Source organism: Telmatherina bonti, assembly GCF_933228915.1.
Source record: "Telmatherina bonti genome assembly, chromosome: 17".
In the NCBI taxonomy this organism is placed as follows: domain Eukaryota; kingdom Metazoa; phylum Chordata; class Actinopteri; order Atheriniformes; family Telmatherinidae; genus Telmatherina; species Telmatherina bonti.
The window spans coordinates 5,611,940-5,635,314 of NC_136615.1; the positions used below are offsets into that span (position 1 = coordinate 5,611,940).

The following is a 23,375-nucleotide window of genomic DNA, read 5'->3' on the forward strand; positions in this document are numbered from 1 at the left end:
CACATTGGTTTAATATTGCAAGTATTTGTTGCTGAAACTGATCCAGCTTAACAGCTGGGATTCATGTTTCCTGTTTGAGCTGTTAAAGTTTAGCATTTGTTTAAAGTCGACTCCTTCATCCATATAACCATTGTCCAGCCCTTTATAAATAATTCTTTCTGACGTTTCTCCGGACACGTCAGCGTGTCTGACTACATCTCCCATGATTCAGCGCGGCGCGTCTGCAGGTGATGACGTATATTTGGTGTGTCGTGTTTTGCAGAACAACGGATGGTTGTTGTGTTGAGGTGTCTTTCTGATAGCGGTTCCCAACCCTACGGTAGGTTTAGTTGGTTTTAGTTCTAGTTCAGAGTTTTCTCATCATATCTGTGTTTTTATTCACAAACGGGACTGACAGTGTAGTTAGCCTACACGATTCTGGATAAAATGAGAATCACAATTTGTTTTGCTTAGAACTGAGATCACGATTCTCTCAGGATTTTTTTCCAATATAAATATTTATTGCACGTATTACCGGCACATCAACGTTGCAACAGCTGACACTGAACATAAAAACAATAAATGTCTCTCTTGTCGTCTCTTACACACACAACCTCTGAATCATTTTAATCGTAACATTTATGAACAATATTTTTCTGTGCATAAGGTGATGAGAGGTCGGTATGTTTCTTAGACTATAAACAGGAGGGTTGGACATGAATCTAGAAATTTCACACAACAGTCCTTTGGTTAAATTTGATATTCTGACATTTAACAATGGAGGACAAAAGTGATTTATGCAATGTGGGTCGAAAGCAGAGGTGTCCAGCTCCGGTCCTCGAGGGCCAGAATCCTGCAGGTTTTCTATGCATCCCTGCTCAGACACACCTGATTCAAATTAATTAGTAGTAGAGCTTAATCAGTTGTGCACGTCATTGGCTGTTTGATCCATTTAGTGGAAGCTAGATGTGTTGGAACAGGAATACATGGGAAACCTGCAGGACAGCGGCCCTCGAGGACCGACTTTGGACACCCCTGGTCTAAAGGGATTCAGAATCTACTTTTTTAAGTGATAACCTATTTCAATGGCAAAATTGAAAAAAAAATACTTAAAAAAAAAACAACAGAAAAGAGTTTATTCATAGTACTAAACATATCTAGGGTGGTTTTGACTCATCTTTTGTTTCTCCCACATTATTTCTCTCCTACAACGTCCATTACATTACACGCATATGGCCAATTATGCAAATTAGGCGATGACATCATTCAGCAACTTCTAGAACAGCCAATAGCTGCTTTCTTTACTTTGGACCAGCAAAGTGACCCAAAAGATACACTTTGGCAGAGTTACTTTGTTTTGTTGTTGTTTGTTTCCTGTAGTTTTCTTACTTTTGGTTTGTTTTTAGTCAAAATAAAACATTAAGATATGTTGGCAAAAACAACTCATTAAAGGGGTCCCATTATGGTATTTGGAGTTTTCTGAGCTTTCTACAGTGTTACAGTGTTGAATCCTCATCAGACATGTGACACTGTTTTTTATCACATAAACTTATGTTTGAGTTTGAGTTCCAGCACTTTCTTCGTTCGGTTTCCATGGCGACGAAAAACGCGTCGTTTTAGAGAGTTTTTTTCTACTTGGAAATCCTTGTGACGTCCCGGGGGATAAGGTTCGGTGATTGGTTACCTTCTACTGGTTAACAAGGGCATGTACAAATACATCAGGCGGGTGGAAAACGTGGGATAAAGTTATTTCCAACGATGGCTGGTGAGTTTACCAAAGAGAGACATCCTGCTGCATTCGTTGCTGTGGGTTGCTGTTTTCCACTTCGTTTTCAGGCTCTGATTCAGGTTCCAACATGTAGGGCTGGATGCTATGTGTTGACATTGTATTTTGTTTTTTTATTGAGTTCATATGAGCCTAATCCTTCTGTTTATGAGATGTTACAATGACGGTGAAAGCAGGTGCGGTGCGCGCTCCCGATGTAGTGCAGTGGCGGGAGGCGGGGCTTAATGCAGAAGAGTCTCAATCCACTCGTTTTGCCCGCAGGCTGATCTGACAGCCTACGGAGAGGGTCGGTCTGAAATAAATGAAGCCATTTGGGGCAATAACTCCATCAATCCCAGCCCTTCTGGTCTCAGAAATAAAAATAAATTAGCCTGAAATGCACAGAATAGTTCCACTTTAAACTCCTTACTGGACCGACAGTTTAAACTGGACATTAACAATCTAAATGGACCGAACAGAGACAACAGAAATTATGTTAGTTTACATCCCACTCTGTAAGCCAGGCTGGGATCAGCCGTGGATTTGTACGTGCACTATTCATTGTGACGTGGACTTGTGCAGGTGTCCTCTCTGCTCCTCTGACCGGCTGGGAGTGCTTTAGGACGGGAGAGGCTCCCACTGCTCCTTCCTGACAGTCACTGCTAAACAATATGTGCTTCAAGTCAGTGGCCAAAACACCAGAAACGTCGGTTGCAGGTGATATCCCAGTGTGAAATGCGGTACATTCGTGGTCTTTTTTCTTCTTTTTCTTTTAAATAATCGTCATTTGAAAATGAGATTGTATATGAGTATGAATCGAGATTGTTTTTCTTTGACAATTAATTGTGCAGCCCTACAGTTTAGTTCATTATTCTGCGCGGGAAACACGCAGATCTGATGGGTGACGTTTCCTTTCTCCTCTCTCAGCTGAGCTCTGGTGATGTCTCAACAACCACAACAGACTCTGCCCTCCGCCCCAGACTCCCCAGCACTGCTGGTCTCAGCCAACGTGCAGAAATATGCCATGAAGAAGAAGAAGGTCCTGAGTGCAGAGGAGGCAGAGCTGTTTGAGCTGACTCAGGCTGCAGGCATCACCGTGGATCAGGAGGTTTTTAAGTGGGTCAGCTGACACCACACCCCACTGCACAAGAAGAAACTCTGGTCTCACTCTTCTTCTTGCTCCCGTAGGATCATACTGGACTTGTTGAAGATGAACGTGGCCCCTCAGGCGGTCTTCCAGACTCTGAAGGCCATGTGTGCAGGCCAGAGAGTTGCTGACAGCTGTGGGGGGGAGTCTTCAGCAGCGTCCCACCCCACCAGCATGACCACAGCTCCCACAGAGGCCAGAGGTTAGTCTGCAGACTGGGTCCTCCTGGCTTAATCACCAAGGTGCTGCTCAGCATCCAGATCCTGAAGATGTGTCCGGTCCGCAGGTTGTTTACAGAACTGCTTGATCCAGACAGTCCTGTTGTAGTCATCGGTTCTCCAGATTTATTTAGATCTTTCAGGGTTTTTCTTTGGACGAAACAGCAAACGAGACAGCTTGACAGACAGAAAAAAGGCTGCTAGCTGCTGTTGGCAGAAACTGGAGAAGAATCAGGACTAAAAACCTTCAGCTGGTCGAACGCTGCAACGTAACGGCAATGTGCAGAATAAAAGTCAGTTCCTGCGTTTCCATCATAGGCTGTATATGAAAGATGGACGGAGCCTCCGGCCGTAAAAAAGTGAGGCCGATGCAGAAGTGCATAAAACTGCAGTTCCCCCTTCATCCACTAGGGGCTGCAAAACAGAGCGAATCCCCATAGACTCCCATGTTAAAAAGACCAACTTCACAGCAGAAATAAACATGTTTACAGCAGAAATAAACACGTTTACAGCAGAAATAAACACGTTTACAGCAGAAATAAACATGTTTACAGCCTGGTTCAAAAATCCATTTTAGGTTTAATAGGTCAGGTTTACCTTCATGACAACTGTGGGGGGAGTGGATTGTTTTCTAACTCGCCCATTTAAAAGTAATTTAATCTTGAAGTCCGGCATATTTAGGGGCGTGTCCTTTTGATTGACAGGTACCCGATCTCCCGCTTCCATTCAGAAGAACGTAGAACAACCGTGGTTTTTAGCCGGTTAACAACGTGACTTAGCTTTGGCCCGCTTACCTCCGTTAGCTGGTTAGCTCCTGTTATCTCCGGGTTAGCTCGGTTAGCTCTTAGCTTCAGAAAGGTCGGAGTTCTCTCGATGTCAATCATCCACCATGACGCTCACAGCCCCACTCTCAGCTCCACCTCTTTGCCCATATTTGTATTTTCCGGGCGAGACGACGCGCATGCCCCTGCCAAGATGGTGATGGTAGGAACCGCCCACCGAGCTTCAATTCAGCTCTTCAGAAACCTACGGGTGACGTCACGGAGGCTCCGCCCATCTTTTATATACAGTCTATGGTTTTGATCACCTCCAAACCGCACAAAACCTAAACATCGTCGTGCTTATGGAAACACTGACTTTTAGATAAATCTCAAATATTGGAAGAAAAAAAAAATCCGCTCTCAGGAGTTTTTTTTTTTTTTTTTTTTTAGACGTGTTCAGACAGTACATCGAAAGTACATCGCAAAAGTGGAATGGAAACACTTTTTTGCTTGAAACACTACAGGATGTGATGTAGAGGGTCATGTGACCAGTTCACCTTATGTAAAGATGGCGTGGTGTGTTTGAACGGAGGAGGAGACAGAAATGTTTTCACCGATAATTAGAGAGACATAAAACCTTCATCCTTGTCAGCAAACCGCAACAAAATGTTTTACAAATGAGATGAAGAGCTTCAAAAAGCCGTGGAGAATCCTCGCCAGTGAGGCGAAATCCCTGAAACAACGCTAGCTGCCTACTTAGCTATCTAGCTCCAATGCTAGCTGGCTAAATGGCTACTTAGCTATCTGGCTCCAATGCTAGTTGGCTTAGTGGCTATGTAGCTATCTGGCTCCAATGCTAGCTGGCTAACTGGCTACTTAGCTATCTGGCTCCATTGCTAGCTGGTGACCTAACTATCTGGCTCCAATGCTAGCTGACTAAGTGGCTACTTAGCTAGCTGGCTAACTGGCTACCTAGCTATCTGGCTCCAATGCTAGCTCGCTACATGGCTACTTCGCTATCTGGCACCAATGCGAGATGGCTAAGTGGCTACTTAGCTATCTGGCTCCAATGCTAGCTGGCTAACTGGCTACCTAGCTATCTGGTTCCAATGCTATCTGGCTACCTAGCTATCTGGCTCCAATGCTAGCTGGCTAACTGACTACCTAGCTATCTGGCTCCAATGCTAGCTGGCTAACTGGCTACCTAGCTATCTTGCTACCTAGCTCTCTGGCTCCAATGCTAGCTGGCTAACTGGCTAACAAGCTATCTTGCTCCAATACTAGTTGGCTACATGGCTAAATCAAAGCTTTACCGTCAGAAAGTTTAGCTTTAGCTTTAGTCAGAAGATTAGCTGTATCTACCGATGCCGGGTAGAAACAGTAGAAACAGTCATGCTTTGGTTTCTTTCCCACAAGCCTCTTCTCTTCAGCGCCCTCACGTGGAGGTGAGCTGAAGACGTAAATAACTGATTATCACTGCACGTCACGCTGCTTCTGCTAATCGCTCTGCTTTCCCACATGAACTCTTTCCCTTCTTCCTGCGCCACTTGTCTCCTGAAGAAGACGACTCTTTGGTTTCGGGAAAGAGCGCTAAACCTCCTGCAGCCTCCCCCTCAGTGTCCGGCCCGAGAGCCACGAGGGTCAACACTAAGATCGTGGTCTACGGGCCCCAGGACGCTAGCTCTCCTCACGCTCAAGGTCCCCTGTGCTGCACACCCTCCTCCCCACTCCATGTGTCCTCCCCACTAGGACGTCCATGCTGCATGGTGGACGCTGTGTATCCATGCATGTGTGTTTTCACATTCTACTGTTGGAGTGTTTTAAAGTGGCCAGAAAGTGAAAATGAAATGTTAAAGTTGCATTAGCTGCTGCTAACCTGCTAACCTGGTTTAGATCCAAGCAGCAGAGCTGCTCAACACATTTTACCCCTAGTAGAACAGAAACATCATGCGGGCTCTTTGAACTGAAATATTTGTGTTATTTCTGTAAAAAACATCAGTAAAAATAGTTCCAGGGTGACGTTTAGCACGGTGTAGCGTCTCCTCTTTTAACATCTGTCTGTAAACATCTGGAGTTTTGGGAATGTTGTGTGGTCTGATGCAGGACTCCTGGTTCCATCGGCACTGATGCGACCCCATCCCATCAGAGATGCAGCTGATAACACGCCGTTCATGCTTTCTAACAGTTCCACGCTTTGCATCAGAACATTTTAAATGAGCTTTGGTCCAGAGAAGACGGCGTGTTTCTGGGTCCTCTTCACATATGATGGAGCTTTAACCTGCATGTGTGGGTTTCAGCCTGAACTGTGTGGTTTCTGGAATCTTCCTGAGTCCATGCACTGGTTTCCAGTAGAGAATCATGTCTGCTTTGACCAGCGTCCAGCCTGGTCCTTAGCATACAGAGATTCCTTCTAAATCTATTATACACTGTAGATGTGTTTTTTCCATCTGAAATGCTGCTTTTATACCTTATCATGTTACTGATCTGTTGCTAAACAACCTGCTTGTTCGTCAGATGCTCCTGCAGTTCTTACGTTTCCACACTTTGGCTGCTCCTGTTCCAGATGTTTACAAATGTGTCGCCGCCATCAGGCTGTCAATCAGCTCATATTTTCCATCAAACGATAAAATGTTTCCGTTTCCTCATCTGATAAGTCGTTTATCCTGTGCATGACATGATCAGTGTTGCAGATCTACACCAACAACTCGGACGCTGAGGATGGAGGGATGAAGGAAGTGACTGAGATGGTCTGACATGATGGCGGTCTCATTCGACTCGTGTCATCACACGTCGTGCTTAAAACACTTTCTCGCCACTTCATGCTTCCTGGTGAAGCATGGCATGTTTATTCTGAAAAAGAGGCGTTAAACTGGGCCGCTGTCCAACGGGTTTTACATGTTTCCCGCTCCAACACGCCTGACTTAAGGAATGAATCATGGACAAGAAGTTGTTGGATCTGAATGGGGAGTGTTGGAGCAGGAAACATCTAAAACCTGCTGGAGTTGAACACCCCTGTGTCTGGGCTTTACGCTGCATCATGTCTGTCCTCGTCGTCAACATGTGGCCGCCTCCATGCCACTCCTCGCCTGAGCTCCACCTCTGACGTGTCGTCGTTGCCTTGCAGCGGCGGTGAGGAGTAAAGCGGGAGCGGAGAAGAGCCAGAAGGTGCAGCGGCAGCCCAGCGCCACCAGGGGGCAGAAGACCAAGAGCTCCGGCAGCAGCAGCTCCTCCTCACAGATCAACTCCACATGAACTCCTCTTCTTCCTCTTTATTTCCCTCCTGCAGGACATCCCGACGCAACGTCGCATCTTTCCAGCAGAACGAAGAACGGTGGGAGAAAAACTGCTGCGTCAGAGAAACGTTTCCTTCCTGCTGAGCTTTAGTTTCCTCTGCTGGCGATGTTTTCCTTTCAGGCAGGCTGATTTACACTTTCCTTGTGCTTAAACCTCCTCCTCCTCCTCCTGCTCCTCCTGCTCCTCCTCCTCCTCTTCCTCCTCCTGCTCCTCCTCCTCCTCTTCCTCCTCCTCCTCCTGCTCCTCTTCCTCCTGCTCCTCCTCTTCCTCCTCCTCCTGCTCCTCATTCTGCTCCTCCTGCTCCTCCTCCTCCTCCTCCTGCTCCTCCTCCTCCTGCTCCTCTTTCTGCTCCTCCTCCTCCTCCTGCTCCTCTTCCTCATCCTCCTCTTTCTGCTCCTCTTCCTCCTGCTCCTGCTCCTCTTCCTCCTGCTCCTCCTGCTCCTCCTCCTCCTGCTCCTCCTGCTCCTCCTCCTCCTGCGCCTCCTCCTCCTCCTCCTGCGCCTCCTCCTCCTCCTGCGCCTCCTCCTCCTCCTCCTCCTGCGCCTCCTGCTCCTCCTGCAGGTGTATTGGAAATGATTTAAGTTGGTAAAACAAACACTGGAAAAAAGCAGGAAAGTGAATATTTTTGACTGTAAATGAAACTGTGTTGACATGTAAACGTTTTTATATAAATATTAAACTGAATAAAAATAAAAGCTGATGTTTGGACCGCAGAGAAACCAGAAACAGAAGTCTGGCTGACCTGAAACATGCCGTTTTACACTAATCTAACTGTAATCTAATGTTTATTTATATGGCGCCTTTTTAGATTTAAATCACAAAGTGATTCACAACAAAACACAGAAAATTTTTAAACAAAATAAACTTGTACACAATGCACAATTATTAATATCAGGTCTTTATTTATCCCTTTAAAGGCACATTACGTGACTTTCTGACAGTAAAACTCGGCGTCCCGGACGTGTTGGATGACACAGTGACATCTATCGTGTATGCCCTGTCCAGCAGGGAAACCGACTCTATACAACGTTTACATCCGGGACGCGGCGTGACGTTTGGCTTCACGGTGTAATAAGGAACTGGATGTTCTGAACACAACGTCTCTGATTCAGCAAAGAAACAAGAAGAGAGAAAACAGGAGTCATGGTGAGATCTTCTGCTGGCTGGAGAGCTGACAGGTCAGGTAGGATGCAGGACGGATTAGCCGCCAGTAGGGGGCGCTGATGGGGAAAGTTCTGGAGTGTGTCTTTCATAAAATGTTAAAAAATAAACTGAAAAAGCTTTTTTAGGGACAGTTTCCATTTATTACCATGTAATATGTCTAAATTATTACAGTGTAATATCTGCTTTCTGATGTCTGGAGGGGCAGAAGTCAGGAATCAGATTTTCACCATAAAATTATGCAAAAGGTCTCAGAAACTGAATGTCACACTGGCCTGAAACGGGCTAAAACAGCACGATTCACCACGTCGAAGGTGCTGCAAGGTGTAAAAGCACCAAGCCAACATAACTACCAGCATCAGGAGATGAAAATATGTAGTTTAAAACTTTAAATAGTTTGGTTTGTAAAATCTGAAAAACCTCAAATACCATTTTTCTGTTAACATTCATTTAACTGTATAAAAACATTTCTTCCAGATTTTTAAAGAAACATGTCTGGAAATTGGTCAAAAGTTGGAATAAATGGATATGTAAAGACCAGGAAGCAGCAAGCAACGTCAGGTGGTAAAAAGAGAAGCCAAAACCTGCAGTCCACCCCCTCCTGAAGAGGCTCAATCCCCACAGACCACCATGTTAAAGTGGATCTAATATGCACACTTCAGGCTGACTTATTTTAATATGCAAGTTCAGGAGGCCAGGAAAGGAGCCAGCGTTGCTTAAAAAAACCCCCTCCTTACATTGACCCACTCAGATCTGCCAGAAACCGGAACAAAGAGAAAGCTCCGCCCTAAGCCCCGCCTTCCCTGCTGAAGGCTGCGGCTGATTGGTCAACGGCTTGGAGTGTTTGTCCGGAGTGTGAACATCGATTTGTAAAATGGTAAATGGTAAACAAACCAAAGTAGTAACTCTGGAAATAATGTCAACGTCAAACATACAGCCGTACGCGTTTGATCCCGGATCGGACCCCAAAAACGAGAGAGAACAACTCGACAACCAGCAGCAACGAACCTGGATCAACCTGCAGCAGGACGTATCTGTTTGGTAAACACTCCCTTTCCAGCGACAGTCCGAAGTAACGTCGTTTGCCGTTTTTAACTCGGCTTTTATAATCCTAAACGTCCCTTTTAATCGGTGCACATGTGGGAGATGTACCACGATATGCATCTATTGTTGCACGTAGCTTATCGCTGGGATGTTTTAGCATATTCAAAAGAAAACTGACGTTTTCAGGTCATTTGGTTTTACTTCCAGCTCAGGATGGGAAACGTGGTCCCCGATTGTAGGAACAGACTCTCTTCCAGCAGAAACCTGGTCGCTAATCCCCGTCATGCTAGTTCCTGTTTGTCCAGCAGTCTGCGCTGAAGTGCCGATCACGTCACTAAAATCTGTGGAAAAATCTCTTTAAAATCAGTTGTTTTCATCGCCATAGAAACCGAATGTGGAGAACTGAAATGTGTTTATGTGACAATAACTCTACCGCTCACTTATTTGATGAGTATTAAAGTTCAGAAAACTCCAGCTAGCATAATGGGCCGCTCTAAAAAGACCAAGCTTGTCATGAGCTGGTGGAGGCAGAGACTGAAACGCAGACAGGAGACGAGCAGCATGGCTGGCCCATGTGGGGACCATGTAAGCCAAACACCAGCAGTTTGGACATGAAATAAGATGTATATCAAAGCCAGATAGTAACACCACAGTCTCCAGTGTGTTGCTACTGGTGCCACTGGCTGAGAGATGTTAGAAATGTCGTCTCACAGTGTTTCATTCATCATTTCCACAATGTTGTGGTGGGGAAGGGGGCCCCTGGAACACTCTGGGCCCAGGGGCCTGTGCAGTTTTAATCCGGCCCTGGCGAGCAGGATGCTGGTGAGGATGATTTAATATAATTTAAAAAAACTAAGAAGACAAGAAAACCAACTCAGAAGGAACTAGAACCAGCCATGATACTCAGGAACCACAACAAGACAGGTGGAATGAATGAAGTCTCACGAACAGGAAGAGGAAAGCTCAACCAAATACACAAAACTATAAAATAAGACAGGAAACTGGAACGATAGCTCCCGGCAAGCGTCACAGCAGAAATAAACGTTTACAGCCTGGTACAGAAGCAGACCTTAACAGGTAACAGCTCATCTGTTTGATCCTGAAATTATGCATAATTTGGGGCGTGTCTTGTTGACTGACAGGTAAATCTGGCGAGGGAAGGCTGAGTGAAACTCGAGGAATTTACTTTTTTTATGTGGAATTTTGTTAAGAAAACATTAAATTTATCATGTTTCTGATCAACTTTGTGAAAACCCCCCAAAAGGCTCCAACGAGCTTTAAACACCGACAGGTGGCGTGATGGAGGCTCCGCCCATTGTCTCCGCCCAGGGTCAGGCCTGTGTCCTTTCTGAAGGCTGCACCACAGCATGTAGAGTCCTAATGCTGGGACGGACTGCAGCCGAGGGGCCCCTGCAGGACTTTATGTGTCCGTTTGTCCTGTTTATGTGTCCCCGCCTCTGCTCCGCCAGCTGCATCCATGGCGGCGCGCCTGTAATTGATGGCACCATATTGCTGTGGTGTAGCAGGTTTAATGGGGCTTGACAGAGCAAGGCAAAGCAGCGTGCATCCTGGGAAGGATCTTAACCCTTTCCCGCCCTGCTTTCTGCTGCTCCTCGCCCCCCTCTGCAAACACAAATGAGAATCCAAACAGGCTCTGGGTGATTAGCTTGTTTACGGCTCCTACTGTTATCAGCGGTGGCGGTGATGGTGCTCTGGTTCATGATCAAGGAAGCCCAGACCCCCTCTGACTCCACTTCAGAAAGCAAACAGCTGCTGGGGGCTGCAGTTCCCGGAGCGGCCTGCAGGGGCCAGTGTGGCTCCAGGCTGCGCCTCGCGCTCCAAAGGCATCCAGCATGGTGGATGTGTTGATTTTGTTCTCAGGGAATTTCAGAGTCTTCCATTAAACAGGGAGTGTTATCCTTCACTCGTGCACGCGTGTTTTGCGTGTGCACGCTCCCTGCATGCATCATTAATCAATAGAGAGGATGAAATGATGGCATTGTGCGGACGGCGCCTTGAAGAATGAGCCAGGCAGAGCTGTTGGCAAATCATTAATGTAAAGTGTTGGTCTAAAGCAAGTTCTCACCGTCTCCAGCTGCTCCCAGGTGACAAAAACCTGGCGAGAGACACTATTTTAAGAGGCAGCATCACACCTCCATCTTGTCCTGAATCTCCTCCTCTGTGAGAGCATGGAGGTGTGGAGGAATATCACCTCCATCCTGGTCCACATTTCCCCCCAAATTTCACTTTCCCTCTCTCACCCCTTCACTCTCCATCCTCCCCCTCCTCCCCCTGCCATCCTCCTCCTCCTCACAGATTGGCTATTTCCTGCACGCGCCCAGTAGAGCTCTTATCAGCGGTGGAGTGCTGATTGTTGGTCTGTCTCTCAGGCTGACTGACAGCTGGGGCTGCGCTGCTGAAATGCCTGATTTGGTCAATGTTTGTCTGTGGGGCCTTATCTCCACACCTTATATTAACTGCCCTGACAGTATGCGCAGGCAGTCTCTCTCCATCTTGTTGCACCGCCCTCCCTCCACCCTCCACCCTGTCTCTATCTCCATCCTCGTCGCTCTGCAGCCGTTCAGCATCTTCCTGCTGATCCTCTCCCTCCATCATCGTTCCTTTTGGAGCTGCATCAGCACCTGAAGGCGGAAACGTGGCGTTTCTTCCAGAAGGTGGAAAAAGCCAGCAGGCCGCCTCCAGAACCTGCAGTGGGTCAGGATTTATTTCTGAACGGTTCTTACAGGGCTGGACTTTCTGTTTGGACTCTGAGACCAGCGGTTAAGATGCTCCTGCAGCTGCAGAAGAAAATGGATAAAAAATAGACGAGAAATAAAGACATAAAAAGGTTTTGAAGCCAAATAAATCCTGAAATAAGCAGTTTTAAACTGGAATGATGACGTCATGATAAACATGAAGACGAACCGCGGGAACAAACCGGAATAAACATTTCAATTCTCATGTTTCCAGAATATTTTCTACATTTAACAAAAATATTCAAGTTTTTATAAAAATCTACATGTTTATAAATATTTATTTTACATCAAAAATCTTGTTTTCCTTCTGATGCTTCAAATGAGACGATAAATGTCTGAGTTCATTCCTGCTGAAGTCCTGTAGGTTCAGCCTCAGAGACCGGACCGGACCAGACCGGACCAGACCGGACCAGACTGGACCAGACTGGACCAGACCGGACCGGACCGGACCAGACCGGACCAGACCGGACCAGACTGGACCAGACTGGACCAGACCGGACCAGACTGGACCAGACTGGACCAGACCGGACCAGACCGGACCAGACTGGACCAGACCGGACCAGACTGGACCAGACCAGACCAAACCAGACCAGACTGGACCAGACCAGACCAGACTGGACCAGACCAGACCAAACCAGACCAGACCAGACCAGACTGGACCAGACCAGACCAGACTGGACCAGACCAGACCAGACCAAACCAGACCAGACCAGACCAGACCAAACCAGACCAGACCGGACCAGACTGGACCAGACCAGACCAGACTGGACCAGACCAGACCAAACCAGACCAGACCGGACCAGACTGGACCAGACCAGACCAGACTGGACCAGACCAGACCAAACCAGACCAGACCAGACCAGACTGGACCAGACCAGACCAGACTGGACCAGACCAAACCAGACCAGACCAGACCAGGCTGGAGATTTCACACTAATTGACTCCGCCTCTCACCCAGACAGCCGGGATAGGCTCCAGATTCCCGCCACCCTTCATCTGACGAAGCGGTTAGGATGATGAATGAATGAATAAATAATCTTTTTTTTTTTTAACTTATTGTAGTCTATTTATTGATCCCTATCCCCCCTGTCCTCCCATCACATAACTTTCCACAGGTCTGAAGGTGACCCCCCCCCCCCCCCCCAGCTGAAATAAACGTCACATGATGCAGTTTTCTGGCGTAAATCCTACTTTTCAGCCTGTTTGTGCAGAAAGTTTTCCTGCTTTTACCCAGACCTCCAGCATGGAACTTCAGACGGGTGTTCTCCGAGCCGGGGTGGGAATTGTGGGTAAAATGCCTGAACACATGCTCAGACTGTCATCAGGCTTTGTGTCATCCAGCATGTCAGGAAAACAACAAACTGATGCAGATTTGTTTGTTAAAAGGTGAATAACACGCGGAGCGATAAAGCTGGAATACAGGAACTAGTTCCGGCTGGTTAACCAGCTAGTTACATCTGGACCAGTCTGGATGCAGCGGGGCTGTCAGGATGACGGGATCATCAGTGTAAATATAGAAACTCTAATCCACACACACATCCAGACTCCGAGGTTGTAAACAAGACAACAAGACCTCTTCAGCTTTGTTTATTTCTTCGCTTTATTAACAAGAGACAGTTCAGCCCGTCTGTGTCGGCAGCTGTGGGAACGGATGGAGTTCACGCTCCTTCGGACCCCCGGTGGCTGGCAGGCTGTAGGACCAACACACACACACACACACACACACACGTTCAGGATGCAGCTGTTGAGCATCAGATTCACTGTGTTGCAGCAGCTCCAACAGTGCATTTATCCACATTTCCCCGTTTTCCCTCCTGCAAAAAGCTGGAGGAGAAAGTTTGGTCACAGTGGAAATATTTTAGATGTAAAGACAAGATTGAAATAATAATAAAATATTTTACATGTAAAGACAGGATTAAAATAATAATAATAAAATATTTTAGATGTAAAGACAGGATTAAAATAATTATAATAAAATATTTTAGATGTAAAGACAGGATCAAAATAATAATAAAATATTTTATATGTAAAGACAGGATTAAATAATAATAATAAAATATTTTATATGTAAAGACAGGATTAAAATAATAATAATAAAATATTTTAGATGTAAAGACAGGATTAAATAATAATAATAAAATATTTTACATGTAAAGACAGGATTAAAATAATAATAATAAAATATTTTACATGTAAAGACAGGATTAAAATAATAATAAAATATTTTACATGTAAAGACAGGATTAAAATAATAATAATAAAATATTTTACATGTAAAGACAGGATTAAAATAATAATAATCAAATATTTTACATGTAAAGACAGGATTAAAATAATAATAATAAAATATTTTACATGTAAAGACAGGATTAAAATAATAATAATCAAATATTTTACATGTAAAGACAGGATTAAAATAATAATAATAAAATATTTTAAATATAAAGACATGATTAAAATAATAATAAAATATTTTAGATGTAAAAACTGGATTAAAATAATAAGAAGAGCAGCAACAACAAGAATGAAAATAATAAAAATAAAATTATTAAATTCTTATTCTTATTTTTATTCTTTTCTTATTCTGAAGTTTCTGGATAAAACGGACTCCATCTGTAGCTGCAGAATCTGTAGATTTACACACCTGTAGGTACTTTCGCCCAAAGCCAGCTGGGATAGGCTCCAGCATCCCTGCAATCCTTCAGTGGATTAAGCAGTTTGGATAATGAGTGAATGAATAGTTGCTTTGCTTCGCTTTTCCAGCGGTGATTAGACCTGAGATGCTGAATCCCACCTGCATGTGACGGAGGATGAGAATGCGTAACCCGGCAACCTGCTAACCAGGATGTTCAAACCTGGAGCAAAAATGAGATTCCAAAACTTCCAACCAAAAGATAGAGATGATTTCAGCTGCTGCAGACCAGGAGCTCTTCTGGAAGTCCACTAACTAACTAACTAACTAACTAACTAACTAACCGTTGGCGGTTTAACTTACCAGTCAGGCACAAGAGCTATCGCTATCATCATCATCATCATCATCATCATCATCATCATCATAGGCTTTGTTGCAATTCAATTTCCCGCTCCTTGGTGGCAGTAATGTTCGCTGTTGAACATGCTCCAATGAGTGGATGAAGACAGTAAGCTAGCTGCTAGCCGCTAGCCTGTAGCAAAAGCTATGATGTATTCAGTATGAAAAAACGAAGACAATCGTCGCAAACCGTCTTTAAAGACAAATAAATTGTGAAAGAACAATCCAAGTAAATCAGTCTGCTTGTGTAACACGGCAGAACAAAGCGATGTGTATGGAGTGTTAGCTAATGTTAGCCAGTGCTAGCTAATATGCACAGACATTGCAAACCACTCACAACATCAATAGAAAAAAACAAATGCTCGTAAATTGTTTTATTGTACTTTTAAAAAAGACAAAAAATGATCAATGCACTCAACATTAATAGTCACATGCTGACAAATGAAACAAGAGACAGCATTGCTGGAAAGTGGGTTAGGATTCATCCACCAGAAAAAAAAAGAAAAAAATCTGTGTGAATATTTTTTCTTTGTTTCCCAGCAGATTTATCAAAATGTTTCCCAGTTCACCCAACATCCAAGCTAATGGTAGCTTACATTAGTTAATGCTAGCTAACAATTGCTAATGCTAATTTACATTTGTTAATGCTAGCTAACAATAGCTAATGCTAGCTTATGTTAGTTAATGCTAGCTAACAATAGCTAATGCTATCTTACGTTAGTTAATGCTAGCTAAGAATAGCTAATGCTAGCTTAAGTTAGTTAATGCTAGCTAACAACTCATGCTAGCTAATGTTAGCAAATGCAAGCTAGGAATTTTTAACCTATTTAAAAAGAAAGAGGCAGAAAACATCTATCATGTCTGGAAACTATTTAAAAACTTTATGAAATTAATGTTCAATTAAATGTTTTATCTTAAAACATCTAGATACAGTTTATTTAATTTGAACCTTTTGATTATTATTTTGAATTAATTTTATGATTTTACTCATCACATCTTTTCCCATCAGTTTTACTTCAAGTCCCCCCATCAGATTTTTTTTACTGTTGTAAAATCTAGTATATAGTAAGTTCTGTGTTTATTTTGTGTTTATAAGCCCAGCTTGAGCTTTTAAATGTGTTCTTGTAGCTTCGCTTTGTTCTATAAATGATCATCTTATTGTATTGCAGCTTCACATCCATGGAGACATGAATAAATGTATTCTCATCAGGTCATATTTGACAAGCTTTTATTTTGTTAAACTGGAAGTGGACTTAAAATAAATAATGATAAATCTAAACTAGAGTAATCTAAACAACTAAAGTAGTTGAGATCAATTAAACTAGTTCAGTGTTCATGTTTGAACGGGGCGCTGACCAGTTTGGACTGGGAAATGAAAGGTTCAGACCTCCAGGTGATTTTTTGCCGTTGTTGCATCAGATCTTCTGAAGCTCAGATCCAGGATCACCTGGATCCTCCATCCACATGCTCCATGATGTTCGTTAACCTGCATGTTTTCTCTCTGAGAGAGAAGGAAGGATCGCTGCTGCTGATTATGAACTGCTAATTGTCGACTAAACGAGGAAGAAAAGAGGAGTTTAATCATTTATAATGAAGACACTTCTAAAGGTGTTTTGTGTGCATGTGTTTGCTGCCGTACTCCAAATTCCCTTTAATTAAGGCAGAAATAGAGGTTACAAGTCTATCTTTATCTCGGTTAGATTTTAATTAATTTTCTATTCTGTTTATTTCAGCTGTGAAGGTTTTAATTGCCTTTATTCAGGCGTATTTAATGAAAACACCTTCATTTTGTCGTTTATGAGCTTTAAATCTTGCTGAGTTTAAATTGATTTTCAGCTTTCTTCGCCGTCTTCTTTTTGTTTACTTTTTTAGGTGCAAATCAATAGGAGCAAATTAACAAACAGGCATAAATTTTCTTTGATATGTATGTAAATATGTTATATACAGCGGTGATGTGTGTTTTCTGGAGTGTGCCTGCATGCAGATAAAGATGCCGGTGGCCGTGCAGGCCAGCATCCCCTCTGAGGAGTGATTATATGTCATGTCGCTGCCCTGCTTCATGTGTGTCGTTTGCATGTGTAAAGAACGTATCTTAAACACGCTTTTCCCCATTTTTTATGCATGTAAGCGTGTGTCTCAGTGTGTGTACACAGCAACATGGTAATGCTGTGCATGTGTTAGCTGTGCACCCTCACACACTCTCATTGTGTTGGCTCCTCACACATCAGCATGCTGGATATATGCCAACAACTGGCCCATTGTAGCCAGTATGAAAAGACTGAAAGCCCATCACACACACACACACACACACACGACCATCCATCAAACCACGAGGCGAAAGCCGTACAATACGCCGATAACACCATGAATACTTCCAGACATACGTTAAGGTTCATCTTTTTTCATCCGGCAGCCTGACTGGAACCGTTCCCACGGTTACACCTGAGGTAAAAACGCTGCAGTGTATTTAGATGTTCTGGTTTATTAGGAAGACTTCAGCATCCTGAAAATAAAGCTTTCAGTTCTTTCAGTTCAGGTCACCGTCTCCCTCGCTTCATCTGAGTGACAACAAAGCATTTCCCTGTTTACCAGGAGAAAAGTCTCACAGATGGTTTTATGTGTCAAGGTCCTCAGATCGCCGTGGCTTCTGTTCCTGAATCTCCACAGTGGAACACGAGGGTCAAACACAGCATAGTAAAGGTTTATTCCACCATCAGATGATGCGGCAGTCAGAACATCACCGTGTGATGACGTGAAGAAGGGAAGCGCAGACTTTGTTCTCATTTTCAGCAGCATGATGATGATAATGTCAGAAAGTTGGGATGTGGTCCCCGTTTCCTGGTTACGGGGACTTGTTGCCCCGGTAACCTGACTGAAGCAGGCAGAACTTATGCAGAAAAGGACAAAACCCAAATTTTTCCTGTCAAAGCGACATTATTATGACTTATTCATTCATATCAACACCAAATCAATATTGATACTTTAACCCTTTAACTTTTGATGGATGTTATGATATAAAACAATGCCACATTTTCCCACATGCAATATTTTACTTCTTCAGACATGTACAGAGGCAGTTTTCTGATCACTAGCAATATAATTATTGCAAGATTTCCCTTGCTTCACGAGCTCCTCTCCGGATTCTGGTTCTGTTGGGGTTTTGGTCCGTGCTTGGTGTGACAGTGTTTATGCTGTTAATTTTCTGTGGCCTGCGCCGGCCTTTGGTGGTGGTACGGTGGTCTGGTTCTTAGGGGGGTGCTGCCATCGAAGTGGGCTGGTATATGTGTCCCTGTCACCCTTCTCTTGCCTACAGCTGTCCTACTGGGTTTCCCATCTGCCCCCTTATCCGGTCACTCGGTCCAGGCACTCTGTTCATCCTGATGACTCAGCTGCTTCTGCCTACGTCAACGCTGTTGGGGTTCCATTGCAGTATTTGCTGCCCTTCTTGTTCTGTGTTTCATGGTGGACATTTATTATCGTTGGTGCGGTGGAACGGTCTCATGGTAGAACGGAATCATCGTTGGTGCGGTGGAACGGTCTCATGGTGGACATTTATTATCGTTGGTGCAGTAGAACGGTCTCATGGTGGAACGTTATCATCGTTGGTGCGGTGGAACGGTCTCATGGTGGAACGTTATCATCGTTGGTGCAGTAGAACGGTCTCATGGTGGAACGTTATCATCGTTGGTGCAGTAGAACGGTCTCATGGTGGAACGTTATCATCGTTGGTGCAGTGGAACGGTCTCATGGTGGAACGTTATCATCGTTGGTGCAGTAGAACGGTCTCATGGTAGAACGGTATCATCGTTGGTGCAGTGGAACGGTCTCATGGTGGACATTTATTATCGTTGGTGCAGTAGAACGGTCTCATGGTGGAACATTATCATCGTTGGTGCAGTAGAACGGTCTTATGGTGGAACGTTATCATCGTTGGTGCAGTAGAACGGTCTCATGGTGGAACGTTATCATCGTTGGTGCAGTAGAACGGTCTCATGGTGTAACGTTATCATCGTTGGTGCGGTGGAACGGTCTCATGGTGGAACGTTATCATCGTTGGTGCAGTAGAACGGTCTCATGGTGGAACGTTATCATCGTTGGTGCAGTAGAACGGTCTCATGGTGGAACGTTATTATCGTTGGTGCGGTGGAACGGTCTCATGGTAGAACGGTATCATCGTTGGTGCGGTGGAACGGTCTCATGGTGGGACATTTATTATCGTTGGTGCAGTAGAACGGTCTCATGGTGGAACGTTATCATCGTTGGTGCAGTAGAACGGTCTCATGGTGGAACGTTATCATCGTTGGTGCAGTAGAACGGTCTCATGGTGGAACGTTATCATCGTTAGTGCAGTGGAACAGTCTCATGGTGGAACGTTATCATCGTTAGTGCGGTGGAACGGTCTCATGGTGGAACGTTATCATCGTTGGTGCAGTAGAACGGTCTCATGGTGGAACGTTATCATCGTTGGTGCAGTAGAACGGTCTCATGGTGGAACGTTATCATCGTTGGTGCAGTGGAACGGTCTCATGGTGGACATTTATTATCGTTGGTGCAGTAGAACGGTCTCATGGTGGAACGTTATCATCGTTGGTGCAGTAGAACGGTCTTATGGTGGAACGTTATCATCGTTGGTGCAGTAGAACGGTCTCATGGTGGAACGTTATCATCGTTGGTGCAGTAGAACGGTCTCATGGTGTAACGTTATCATCGTTGGTGCGGTAGAACGGTCTCATGGTGGAACGTTATCATCGTTGGTGCAGTAGAACGGTCTCATGGTGGAACGTTATCATCGTTGGTGCAGTAGAACGGTCTCATGGTTGAACGTTATTATCGTTGGTGCGGTGGAACGGTCTCATGGTAGAACGGTATCATCGTTGGTGCGGTGGAACGGTCTCATGGTGGGACATTTATTATCGTTGGTGCAGTAGAACGGTCTCATGGTGGAACGTTATCATCGTTGGTGCAGTAGAACGGTCTCATGGTGGAACGTTATCATCGTTGGTGCAGTAGAACGGTCTCATGGTGGAACATTATCGTTGGTGCGGTAGAACGGTCTCATGGTGGAACGTTATCGTTGGTGCAGTAGAACGGTCTCATGGTGGAACGTTATCATCGTTGGTGCGGTGGAACGGTCTCATGGTGGAACGTTATCATCGTTGGTGCGGTGGAATGGTCTCATGGTGGAACGTTATCATCGTTGGTGCGGTGGAATGGTCTCATGGTGGAACGTTATCGTTGGTGCAGTAGAACGGTCTCATGGTGGAACGTTATCATCGTTGGTGCGGTGGAACGGTCTCATGGTGGAACGTTATCATCGTTGGTGCGGTGGAATGGTCTCATGGTGGAACGTTATCATCATTAGTGCAGTGGAATGGTCTCATGGTGGAACGTTATCGTTGGTGCGGTGGAACGGTCTCATGGTGGAACGTTATCATCGTTAGTGCAGTGGAACGGTCTCATGGTGGAACGTTATCATCGTTGGTGTTGTGGAACGGTCTCATGGTGGAACGTTATCGTTGGTGCGGTGGAACGGTCTCATGGTGGAACGTTATCATCGTTAGTGCAGTGGAACGGTCTCATGGTGGAACGTTATCATCGTTGGTGCAGTAGAACAGTCTCATGGTGGAACGTTATCATCGTTAGTGCAGTGGAACGGTCTCATGGTGGAACGTTATCATCGTTGGTGCAGTAGAACGGTCTCATGGTGGAACGTTATCATCGTTGGTGTTGTGGAACGGTCTCATGGTGGAACGTTATCATCGTTAGTGCAGTGGAACGGTGTCATGGTGGAACATTATCATCGTTGGTGCGGTGGAACGGTCTCATGATGGAACGTTATCATCGTTGGTGCAGTGGAACGGTCTCATGGTGGAACGTTATCATCGTTAGTGCAGTGGAACGGTCTCATGGTGGAACGTTATCATCGTTGGTGCGGTGGAACGGTCTCATGGTGGAACGTTATCATCGTTAATGTAGTGGAACGGTCTCATGGTGGAACGTTATCATCGTTGGTGCAGTGGAACGGTCTCATGGTGGAACGTTATCATCGTTAGTGCAGTGGAACGGTCTCATGGTGGAACGTTCTCATCGTTGGTGCGGTGGAACGGTCTCATGGTGGAACGTTATCATCGTTAGTGCAGTGGAACGGTCTCATGGTGGAACGTTATCATCGTTGGTGCAGTGGAACGGTCTCATGGTGGAACGTTATCATCGTTAGTGCGGTGGAACGGTCTCATGGTGGAACGTTATCATCGTTAGTGCGGTGGAACGGTCTCATGGTGGAACGTTATCATCGTTGGTGCAGTGGAACGGTCTCATGGTGGAACGTTATCATCGTTGGTGCGGTGGAACGGTCTCATGGTGGAACATTATCATCGTTAGTGCAGTGGAACAGTCTCATGGTGGAACGTTATCATCGTTAGTGCAGTGGAACGGTCTCATGGTGGAACGTTATCATCGTTGGTGCGGTGGAACGGTGTCATGGTGGAACATTATCACAGTGGAACGGTCTCATGGTGGAACGTTCTCATCGTTGGTGCGGTAGAACGGTCTCATGGTGGAACGTTATCATCGTTAGTGCAGTGGAACGGTCTCATGGTGGAACGTTATCATCGTTGGTGCGGTGGAACGGTGTCATGGTGGAACATTATCACAGTGGAACGGTCTCATGGTGGAACGTTCTCATCGTTGGTGCGGTAGAACGGTCTCATGGTGGAAAGTTATCACAGCGTAACGGTCTCATGGTGGACATTTATTATCGTTGGTGCGGTGGAACGGTCTCATGGTGAAACGTTATCATCGTTGGTGCAGTAGAACGGTCTCATGGTGGAACATTATCGTTGGTGCGGTAGAACGGTCTCATGGTGGAACGTTATCGTTGGTGCAGTAGAAAGGTTTCATGGTGGAACGTTATCGTTGGTGCAGTAGAACGGTCTCATGGTGGAACCTTATCATCGTTGGTGCGGTGGAATGGTCTCATGGTGGAACGTTATCGTTGGTGCGGTGGAACGGTCTCATGGTGGAACGTTATCATCGTTAGTGCAGTGGAACCGTCTCATGGTGGAACGTTCTCATCGTTGGTGCGGTTGAACGGTCTCATGGTGGAACGTTATCATCATTGGTGCGGTGGAATGGTCTCATTGTGGAACGTTATCGTTGGTGCGGTGGAACGGTCTCATGGTGGAACGTTATCATCGTTAGTGCAGTGGAACGGTCTCATGGTGGAACGTTCTCATCGTTGGTGCGGTGGAACGGTCTCATGGTGGAACGTTATCATCGTTAGTGCAGTGGAACGGTCTCATGGTGGAACATTATCATCGTTAGTGCAGTGGAACAGTCTCATGGTGGAACGTTATCATCGTTAGTGCAGTGGAACGGTCTCATGGTGGAACGTTATCATCGTTGGTGCGGTGGAACGGTGTCATGGTGGAACATTATCACAGTGGAACGGTCTCATGGTGGAACGTTCTCATCGTTGGTGCGGTAGAACGGTCTCATGGTGGAACGTTATCATCGTTAGTGCAGTGGAACGGTCTCATGGTGGAACGTTATCATCGTTGGTGCGGTGGAACGGTGTCATGGTGGAACATTATCACAGTGGAACGGTCTCATGGTGGAACGTTCTCATCGTTGGTGCGGTAGAACGGTCTCATGGTGGAAAGTTATCACAGCGTAACGGTCTCATGGTGGACATTTATTATCGTTGGTGCGGTGGAACGGTCTCATGGTGAAACGTTATCATCGTTGGTGCAGTAGAACGGTCTCATGGTGGAACATTATCGTTGGTGCGGTAGAACGGTCTCATGGTGGAACGTTATCGTTGGTGCAGTAGAAAGGTTTCATGGTGGAACGTTATCGTTGGTGCAGTAGAACGGTCTCATGGTGGAACGTTATCATCGTTGGTGCGGTGGAATGGTCTCATGGTGGAACGTTATCGTTGGTGCGGTGGAACGGTCTCATGGTGGAACGTTATCATCGTTAGTGCAGTGGAACCGTCTCATGGTGGAACGTTCTCATCGTTGGTGCGGTTGAACGGTCTCATGGTGGAACGTTATCATCATTGGTGCGGTGGAATGGTCTCATTGTGGAACGTTATCGTTGGTGCGGTGGAACGGTCTCATGGTGGAACGTTATCATCGTTAGTGCAGTGGAACGGTCTCATGGTGGAACGTTCTCATCGTTGGTGCGGTGGAACGGTCTCATGGTGGAACGTTATCATC

General features: G+C 45.3%; 1 protein-coding gene across 3 annotated transcripts; it reads left to right on the forward strand.

Moving 5' to 3' along the window:
• Nucleotides 1-239: 239 nt before the first annotated feature.
• Nucleotides 240-7,880, forward strand: mzt2b (mitotic spindle organizing protein 2B). 3 transcript variants are annotated; one of them, XM_079256956.1, is made up of 6 exons: nt 240-319; nt 2,672-2,860; nt 2,933-3,093; nt 5,287-5,315; nt 5,431-5,568; nt 6,995-7,127. In XM_079256956.1, the coding sequence occupies exons 2-6, from the start codon at nt 2,685-2,687 to the stop codon at nt 7,001-7,003; spliced, it is 513 nt and encodes a 170-aa protein (XP_079113082.1). In that variant the 5' UTR covers nt 240-319; nt 2,672-2,684; the 3' UTR covers nt 7,004-7,127. The 3 variants fall into 3 exon arrangements, with proteins under 3 accessions (XP_079113082.1, XP_079113080.1, XP_079113081.1); XM_079256955.1 differs by lacking the exon at nt 5,287-5,315 and adding an exon at nt 2,327-2,461 and having other exon boundaries at nt 251-319; nt 6,995-7,880; XM_079256954.1 differs by lacking the exon at nt 5,287-5,315 and having other exon boundaries at nt 6,995-7,880.
• Nucleotides 7,881-23,375: the final 15,495 nt, after the last annotated feature.

Bases quoted from the DNA above. Each gene is read 5' to 3' on its own strand.
- mzt2b (XM_079256954.1), top strand. From the start codon at position 2,685: ATGTCTCAACAACCACAACAGACTCTGCCCTCCGCCCCAGACTCCCCA. The intron at 3,094-5,430 runs GTTAGTCTGCAG...TGTCTCCTGAAG, and splicing joins AGCTCCCACAGAGGCCAGAG to AAGACGACTCTTTGGTTTCG. The intron at 5,569-6,994 runs GTCCCCTGTGCT...GTTGCCTTGCAG, and splicing joins TAGCTCTCCTCACGCTCAAG to CGGCGGTGAGGAGTAAAGCG.